General features: G+C 38.8%; 1 protein-coding gene across 1 annotated transcript; it reads right to left on the bottom strand.

Annotated features, from left to right (window-relative positions):
• Positions 1-388: 388 nt before the first annotated feature.
• Positions 389-6,255, bottom strand: LOC117297794 (mucin-5AC-like). Its single transcript, XM_033780941.1, has 8 exons — positions 6,151-6,255; positions 5,638-5,700; positions 4,916-4,992; positions 3,867-4,080; positions 3,265-3,341; positions 2,491-2,698; positions 1,567-1,667; positions 389-744 (listed from the first exon to the last, which is right to left on the bottom strand). Exons 2-8 carry the CDS (start codon positions 5,690-5,692, stop codon positions 562-564), a joined length of 915 nt encoding a protein of 304 aa, XP_033636832.1. The 5' UTR covers positions 5,693-5,700; positions 6,151-6,255; the 3' UTR covers positions 389-561.
• Between the last annotated feature and the right edge of the window lie 3,768 nt (positions 6,256-10,023).

The raw sequence follows: 10,023 nt of genomic DNA, 5'->3' as shown, positions 1-10,023 counted from the left end.
AGTATTCTCACTTGGTGTATCCCAACATATGCATAAAATAACAAATCTTTGAAAAGTTGGGCTCAACTGGTCAACGAAGTCGCAAGAAAAGAAAGAAAAACACCCTTGTTTTTTGATGCCTGAGAAAGACTTCAGCCTGAAGTCTTTCTCAGATTTAAATATTGGGGTGAGAAATCACCTCTTTCTCAAAAAACTACATTACTTCAGAGGGTGTTGTTTCTCACAATGTTTACTATCAACAGCTTTCCGTGACTCGTTACCAAGAAAGTTTGTTATGCTGTATTCTGAGTTTTGTTACCACACGTGTCCAGGGGTGGATTTCACAAAGAGATATATAGGACTAGTCTTATCCCGAGTTAGGACTAGTTACTCGTCCTAACTTAGGACTATCCATGCGATTTGTATATCTCCTAGGACTAGTCCTACGTTAGGACTAGTCCTAACTCTTTGTGAAATCGACCCAGTACCTTTACCAACTGACCTAACCCCCACACATTTGCAAGTGCCTTCTCTTTGGTCAGTGTGTAAACCATGGGGTCGAACTAACGGCTCAGAAGCACACTAAGGACACAGGAAGCGAAGCTCGTAGTTCAAGCATGATGACCCTCTAGGTTGGTCAGCATTTAAGCAGACGAATCCTTCGGATGGGGTACATTTGGTTTTGATCTCTTGTCCGGCATCACTCCAATTCTGATTGGTTCCGCGGACGCGGCATTGGACGTCAATTGGCTCTTTACTGGAACACTGTGGGGAAGAATCAAATAATTCGACAAAGTAAGAGACCATGACAGGACCGATTATCTCTAGAAGAGCAAAGTCAAACTGTCGCGAAATTTCTTTAGTCATATTGCAAGTTGATCAAAGCAAACAAAAACTGAAGGTGAACATTGAACTAAACTACAATAATTGCCAGAAAGTGACACTACAATACAGAGATAAATGACCCGGCTGGGAGTGAATCATTTTTTTTTTATTAATAAAACTTTTCTTCCATTATTCTCTCGCAACTTTGACGACCAATTGAGTTCAACTTTTCGCAGGTTTGTTATTTTATGCATATGGGATACACCAAGTGAGAAGACTGGTCTTTGACAATATTACCAAAGGTGTCCAATGCCTTTAAGTGTCTTTAAAGGAACACGTTGCCTTGGATCGGTCAAGTTGGTCTTTAAAAAGCGTTTGAAACCGTTTTTTATAAAATGCATATGGGTAGAAAGATGTTGTGAAAGTAGAATACAATGATCCACACAAACATGCCTCGAAATTGCACGGTTTTCCTTTTACCCCGTCGACTAACACGGTCGGCCATTTTTGGGAGTCAAATTTTTGACTGCCATAAATGGCCGACCGTGTTAGTTCGCACAGTAAAAGGAAAACCACGCAATTTCGAAGCAAACTTGTGTGGATCATTGTATTATACTTTTAAAACATCTTTCCAACCATATGCATTTTATAAAAAATGGTTACAAACGCTTTTTAATAAACCAACTCGTCCGATCCAAGGCAACGTCTTCCTTTAAGCAAGTTGATATCTACCTTCAAAAAACCTTACTCCTTGATACTTACAGGGTTGTGTCCAGTGGTTGCAACATGCTCCCAGTCACCACTGCCAGACGGATAGTCTCGGTTAAGCCAGGAAGTCCATCGTGCGCATCCGCGACAGTCACCTAGTAATGTGATAGATGGTGAAACAAAATGAGTTGAAGGGTATGTATATGTTTGGTAATGACTCTGAAAATTAATAGCAATACAAACTTGCGTGGTAATAAGTACAGCAGCATTGGATAGTATAATGCATTTTGAAAACAAAAAAACTTTCACCTCGAAGGACTGCGGTTATGAAAAAAATATTTATCCCCCCCCCCAAAAAAAAAAAAAAATTCGCAACCATGCACCTTTTGAAATGAAGTTATGTTATGTTATAACTACATTTATATGGGATTATAACAATCGAACGGTTACAAAAACAAAGGTATAAAATGCCTTAAAATGCACGTCATGATTGTGAGGAAACGGGTTATTATTGTATACTTTGTACAAAAATAAGCTAGAAGAGGCAATGGACACCTTTGGTAATTTCCACAGACCATTCTTGTCACTTGGTGTATCTCAACATATGCATATATAACAAACCTGTGAAAATTTGAGCTCAATTGGTCGTCGAAGTTGCGAGAGAATAAAGAAAAAACACCCTTGTCGCAGAAGTTGTGTGCTTTCAGATGCTTGAATTCGGACCCTCAGCTGAGCTCTCGAATTCAATTCAAATATTTTGGTGAGAAATTACTTCTTTCTCAACAACTTCGTGACTTCAGAGGGAGCTGTTTCTCACAATGTTTTATACTATCAACAGCTCTCCGTTTCTCGTTACCAAGTAAGGTTTTATGCTAACAATTATTTTGAGCAATTACCAATAGTGGACCAGTGCATTTAAGTATTTACTTTTGAGGGGTTTCAGATTATTTATAAACTGAATGGTAAACTTGCACTTACCTATGTTTGGGCATTTGAACCTGACGTCGTAATCCTTGCATACTTTGTTGTTGACCTCTGTGGTACAAACTAGACCGTTCTCCCAGTTGCAATCGTAACCAGCATTGAAAGCGTCCCCAGTTGTGTAATAGTTGTTTTGGTTTGACACGTCACGACACTGGGTACACATTGGGCGATTACCATTGCAAATATTGTCGCCATCTCGATTCTGCAAAAACAAATTAAAAACCGTAGTCAAGTGGTCAGACCGCACTTGTAATCACAATATATGGGGTTCGAATCACCAGGCTGGCCGCTGATTTCACATTGACTAGAATAAGCGTAGTCGTCTAGTAACGGAATCACAGGTTCTTGATTTGTACAATTTATATATACGTTAAACCAATATTCATAGATACCTAAGACAGTTTCGCTATTCCTATTGTTGGAGAGCGCGTCACGTGGGGTGTTTGAACCTTTTACTCGTCGAGGTAAATTATCAAGAACCATGCCTCGGTGGGTTTAAACCAATCACTAGTTGAAAACCTCTTGACCACACATTGATTCCCTGGTATGAGAGAGATTGGTTGTTACCAGCTTGTTGTTTATATTCCCCTGTGGGAATTTGCCGAGTTCCCTTGACGGGAAGATCATACAAACAGACACACAAACACACAAACACACAAATAAACAAACAAACAAATTCATGGAGGTCATTTATAATGAACTTGTCGTTGTGGACATTAGCCGAGTTACTGTCTGACTTTGTGCAGCTAATTAGTGCATAATGCTCACCCTAAACGCCCCTACGTTTTCCCAGTCTCCGGATGCAGAAGGATTATCTCTGTCTTTAAATGCCGTCCAGGTAGAGGCTAAAATCAAGAGGGGACACAAATATAATCGAAATTATTACCCTCACTTAGTTCAACTTATTTGGCTCATCTGGGTATGCGTTTTACACACACTTGCACAGTCTGACAGGTTCGGGCTGGTCTAATCTTGCATAGTTAAAAATCTACACATAAAACCCCCCTAGTACCGATGCGTAGTGCCGCTGCGTACTGCCGACACATGAATAAACAAAATCCCGCTCTTATTGTGTACGTATAAGATAATTATTATGTACGTACACAATAACGTACACATGTAATTATCATGTACGTACACAATAATTATGTACACGATAATTATCATGTTTGTACACAATAATCGTGTACGTAAACAATAATTATCGATACCTTGGGACTTACTGTGTCGTACATGATATATATTGTGTACATACACGGTACATACTAAGAGCGCATGTTATGGCAATTAGCATTGGCAAAGGTAGTAACGCTGAGCTTGCCTAAATAGGCGATGTTGTACATTGTGTAACATTAATAATAAACATTTACCTGTAGATGGACACTGATATCTGATCTCGTAGTCACTACAGTAGCCGCCTGATGGTTGGTCAGCGTTTTTGCATACCAGGCCCACCGTCGGTAAGCACTTAACGGAGAGGGTGTCAGGTGCCGATCCAGTCCAACGCGTAAACACGCTCGATGTCCCCTTCACCCTACATTGTGCGCCGATTGGTTTACAACCACCACAGACATAGCCTATTTTCTAGAAAGAAAAACGAGCAAGGAATTTTAGAAACTCAACTTGAACATGATCTTATATCACTGTATGAACAACACAGATATGAATTATGAACCTGTTCACTGTTACTTTAAAGGCAGTGGGCACTATTGGTAATTACTCAAAATAATTATTAGCATAAAAAACTTACTTGGTAACGAGTAATGGGGAGAGGTCGATAGTATCAAACATTGTGATAAACGGCTCCCTCTGAAGAAATGTAGTTTTCGAGAAAGAAGTTATTTTACACGAATTTGATTTCGAAACCTCAAGTTTAGAGTTTGAGGTCTCGAAATCAAGCATCTGAAAGCACACAACTTCATGTGACAAGGGTGTTTTTTCTTTCATTATTATCTCGCAACTTCGACGACCAATTGAGCTCAAATTTTCACTGGTTTGTTATTGTATGCATATGTTGAGATACACCAAGTGAGAAGACTGTTCTTTGACATTTACCAATAGTGTCCAGTGTCTGTAAGGGTGTGCCTTCACCCAGTATCGAATTGATGAGAAGTATAGACCTTTTGCCCGAGTTTTTGCTAACCCAGGTTGGAAAACTATGGAAAGCCATAAATGCAAATCAAAAACATTTAAACACTGTGTTAATTTGGCTGAAAACAAAACAACTAATCATGGGAGGTATTCTATTTAATAGAAAAGTTTGCAGAGAATGTTGATTTGGCTAAAACATCTGGTATACGCATACTTTTACGCATCAATAACATCGTCCAATGAGCTGCCTAGTCCTTTTTGCCTCAGAGAGGGCGCAGTTTGAAAATGTGATGTCATAACAATTATGGCTATTTATAGAAACAATTACCTTTTGATCACGCAGGGTCTCCCAGTCTCCGGAACCCGAAGGATTATCGCGATCATACCAAGCTGACCAATAGTGACCTGTATTAGTAGTAACAACAAATTAATGTTAACCATTTCATTATGACATGTTTACACTTTATATTAAACTTCCATGCGTGTTTTTTGTCGGCTCGCTCTTCAACTCCAACCCATATTTACCAAACAATAAGCGGGTACAGCTACGCTACGGCTAGAATTTCGCGTCATAGTGCGTTGAGGTATAGGACATCCTGATAAAGCAACTCACATAGCAATAGTTTGTTTGTTTGTTTGTTTGTTTGTTTGTTTGTTTGTTTGTTTCGTCTTTGCATTGTCCCATGATTGTCCTAAGCATCATACCTTTAGTGTATGTCTTTTGTTATGTAAGGCAAGCCGCTATACAAGCTACAAGCTACCTGGCTTATTTTGGGCCTTGCCTCCACGCGCTTCCAGTTTGTTCTTTTTGTTCTGTCTTTTTTATATATACATGCATTACAATGTAGTTCTGGAATATTGTGGAAAAGTTTTGTGGAAAGAAATGTGAAATGAATTGAATTGAACTGAAGTGTGCGTTCAGATGCAGTGATATTTGAGGTCATGTTAGAGCCGGGTGAAGATAAAGTGTACGTGGGACACATACTGGAAACAATGAACATTGAATCAGTGATAATAAGATAAAATAAGTGGGGTCTTAATTGAACTGACCTCGAATTGATTCCACAGCCAGCATACAGCAAATCACAAATAATGCAGCCTTCATCTTCAGTTCTACAAAGAAAATAGAAATGACAAGCAAACTGGTGAACAGTAACAACAACAACAACAACTACACCAACAACAGCACTAACAACAACAACAATTACAACAACAATATTTTAACACTAACTAAACACACAACCAGCCAACCCAATAAACTGAATTAATATGTTAATTATTCTCGATGAAGGAGAATGTATTCGTGTAAACATGGAGGAATAATATTGGTAGTCAAATTTAACCAAAGTTTTCTGAATTTAAACTATAGCTATTCGTAATATACCCAGCTAGGGGAGGCAAACAAAACATTTAATCACAGTGACAGTGTGTTATAAGTTTCAATTTCAATAACAAACTTTGCGCTGCATAATTTTATAAGACAAATTCTAAACGAAAATCAAACCTTAAAAAGAATTAAACAGTGAGATACGAAACAAAAGTCTAAAAGTGAAGAAAGTTTACCTGTTGGAGATGTTCTTCGGTAACCAGGTGGTCTCTGTTTCTCTCTCTGATGTGGAAGTTGGTTTCCTCAGCTTCGGCGACGACTTAAATACCTTCAAGCCAAATTCATTCTGCAATCTGATTGGCTAAACGAGTAGTGACGTCAAACCAGGATACGCCGCGGGTCAAGGCTGCTCAAGCAGAAGCCCCTCGTGCAAGGCCACACGTACTGTCAACACTGACCCACCCAAACCTTGGGGTCTCTTATCGCACATTGGTGACCTAGAATAACAAATGGCGCACTGTAATGGGACAATGGTCTTAGAATACCCACACGTACTTTCCTAGAAGCATCTAGAAGTATATAGATGTTTTTGTAATCCAAAATCCGAAGTACAAACAAACAAAACAGATGGCCTTTATTATTGATCAATTTTCAGAATGAAAATCTGTATTACCCTCCTACTCATCAGCAGTTCTGCCTAGTAGTTTTCACACCACAGTGTGAACTTAGCAACTAGTTACGAGTATACATATAATAGAAAGGTTTGACTATGTAATGACTATCTCTAATGAGTTGGGGTGGTTCTGAAAAGAACCGTTGGTTTCAACTCCTGGTCATCGAAGTTGCGAGAGAGTAGTGAAAGAAAAAAACACAATGCATCTCTAATAAAACAATTCAGGCTGCAGCCGAGCCGATATTTGTGTGCGAAATGACCTTTTTCTCAAAAATTACTTCAGAGGGAGCCATTCTTACAATGTTTTATACAGCTCAACAGAGTATAATATAATAATTGACCAACCAGATCACAATCCAGGCAAACATTTGCAACTTATTAAATGTCTAACCATCTCTTCCTTGCTCTATGGTCTAACCAGGTCCTTGCTCTGTCCTTCCTCTATGGTCTAACTATTCTTTTACTTTGTGTTTTTTATTCAATGAGTGAAACGGCAGCGTAAGTGCCTCATAAACACCTGGGGTCGATTGGCTTGCTGAAGTATTTAACAACACCACTTAAAATCCAAGATTCTCAAATATGGTTGTATTGTCAAACGTGACCTTGTAACTCAACAAGTGTTCATGTTAATTTGCTGTCCTGATAAGTAGGTCCACGCTCATTTATTCTCACGCCATCTGGGTGACGTCACGGTTCGAGGTCGATTTCTACTTATTCTACCTGCATGGTCCTAGAAGATATTTAAAAAAAAATAAGGCTACTCATGGAGAAACTCGATATATGAAATCCATGGACACTCGACATTCTCAAAGTAATTGGTAGCATAAAAAACTTACTAGGTAACAAGCAAATGGGGAGCTGTTGAGCTGTATAAAACATTGTAAGAGCGGCTCCCTCTGAAGTAGTTTTTGAGAAAAAGGTCCGCCTCACACAAATATCAGCTGTGTTTTCATAAGTGTTTTATTAGAAATGCATTGTGTTTTTTTTCTTTCACTTTATATTCTCTTGCAACTTCGATGACCAATTGATCCCAAATTTTCACAGGTTTGTTTTTGTATGCATAGTTGGGATACACCAAGTGAGAATATTGGTCTTTGACAAATTACCAAAGGTGTCAAGAGCCTTTAAATGCAACTTGATTTTTGAAACCTTTTTATTTTCCATGACATAGATACACTTAACCCACGTGATAAAATTACATAAAAGGTGCTTGCGTTATATTGAGGTATCGCTGACAATGAATGAATGAGTCCACGCAGATAATTCTTAACTGGAATACAATCTGAGAAGGGTTACTTACAGTAACGCTTCCCTAAGATTAAAACTTCGGGCTTTAAAACTTATATCATTTTACATAATTACATTACCTCGAAACTGAAATGTCTCTCAAAATGCTAAAGCTGATGTAGGTTTAATAGTTCATACCTAAAGTTTTATTGACATCTATACTATTAAAAGCGTAACCCGCGCCATCTTGGATTGACAATTAGAAGGTCCAGTGGCATGGCATCCTTGTGGAATCCAACACGGTTGTGTCTTTCATACAAGCCTTTTTAGTCGGATTTCTCCTTTGCTATTTATTAGCAGCGGTGATAATTGTTGAGGGGGAGACCAGACTTAGACCACTCAAATCCGTGGCTATCGGTGACTATGGATTTGTTGCTAAGGGAACCAAATACCACTGCTGATTCCACATTCAGCGTGTTATACATTGTCCGATTGGCCCATCTCCATATAAATTAACCAAACTGGACGTACAGACCCTCAAAATAACAAGGCAAATGTTTCACAAAGTTCGTAATAATAATGAAAGCAGTTTGGGCGGGACTCAGGATGTACATTTTGCCAAGTTTAACTGAATTATACCAAATGTGCTCAACACAATAAAATAAGTGTGTCATTGGAGCAGTGTACGTGCTATATTTTTGGTCGACTAAGCATTATAACCCTTACAGTCATAGCTGGGAAATACTCAGTGCAGTGGATAAAATTGACACAATGACAAAAGCCGATTGAATTAAAACTATGCGTAAAAGAGGCGAAACATAATCCACATTACGGATAATGCGTTGGCCCGCTCGATCAACACTAAAATATAACGAAACAATCATGCCAAGTACCATCATTGCCAAGTATACCCATCCCCAATATTAAAGCTCAATTCCAGAAACAAACACCAATTCCTTTAGTTGGAGAACGCAAGAGAGAAGGTGAGGAGGAGAGGCGACGCGTCGCGACGTTTCACAACTAAGTTGTGCACGCTCAACAGTTATTTTTTATCAAAATACAACATTAATGACAAATTTCCACACCGATTATAAATACAATTTCTAATCCAATCCTACGAAATGATTATTACCTGTAAGAATACCTCCCTTGCCCCCACATTACCTTTTACAACATTTGTTTACTAGAATCCTCCTCATCTAGCGCGCGGCATCCCGCTAGGTTATTTTAACAGTGAGTGATTACCAAACAGCTGTTTGACCCGCAGCAAGTGACCTGGGGTCTCCCGGATGAACGGACGATTTCTCGGAAACTCGTATAGGTCCTTGAAGACGTACATGTACATCCGGGTTCAACTTTCAAGACGGATGGAAAATGACAATTAAATTATTCTTCCTGCGTGGACAACGCATGGAAGAAAATAACCAGCTCCAGATTTTCGGCAAATAGGCTACTACCATATTCTCCATGTAAACACCACTCTTTACAGTTCGTGCTGTCCCTCCTCAAATGGTTCTCTAAAAAGAGTGGTAGTTATTTAACTTATTCCATTCTTTTACAGGGGTTTCACTCCAGGACACAGTGCAAAATCACTCAAAAAGATGGAAACTTCAATCTAAAAGAGTGGAAGACCACTCGAAAAAAGAGCTGTCCCCCATGGCTTTTAAAGAGTGGTTTTTCACTCCTTTACATTTAGAGAGATACTACCTTTTTAACTGCAATTTGGACAGGTTTGTTTTATGGTATACTATCTACAATATTGAAACAAGCACTGGGATCACATTTACAGACACGTACACCTTTGGTAACTGTCAAACGCCATTCTCCCCGGCGTTTGGTGTATATCAACATTGAACTTAAAAGTCATCGAAGTTGCGAGAGAATAATGGAAGAAAATACAAGTACCAATTGTCGCACGAATTTGTGAGCCTTCAGACTCACGAGAAAAGATAACGGCCTGAAATTTTCTTAGATTCTGTCTTGACTTTTGAGACCTCAGCTGAGATCTAAAATTTCAATTCAAATATTTTATTGAGAAATTACTTCCTTAAAAACTACGTCCAGAGAGGGAGCTGTAATTGGTTCCTCACAATGTTGTTTTACTATCAACAGCTCTCCATTGTTTTGAGCAATTACATGATAGTGTCCAGTGCCTATAAATGTTTATTTAACACTTTACTCAAAAGTATAGAATCTCAAAAAATATCCA

The sequence above is a fragment of the Asterias rubens genome, chromosome 12 (assembly GCF_902459465.1).
Source record: "Asterias rubens chromosome 12, eAstRub1.3, whole genome shotgun sequence".
Classification (NCBI taxonomy): Eukaryota; Metazoa; Echinodermata; class Asteroidea; order Forcipulatida; family Asteriidae; genus Asterias; species Asterias rubens.
Note: the sequence above shows the minus strand (reverse complement) of the source record. Positions and strands in the feature narration are given on the sequence as shown.

Coding starts and splice junctions, on each gene's coding strand:
- LOC117297794 (XM_033780941.1), bottom strand. CDS start 5,692: ATGAAGGCTGCATTATTTGTGATTTGCTGTATGCTGGCTGTGGAATCA. Junction 3,342..3,866: donor ATATCAGTGTCCATCTACAG/GTAAATGTTTAT, acceptor TCTTGATTTTAG/CCTCTACCTGGACGGCATTT. Junction 745..1,566: donor CAACCACTGGACACAACCCT/GTAAGTATCAAG, acceptor TCTTCCCCACAG/TGTTCCAGTAAAGAGCCAAT.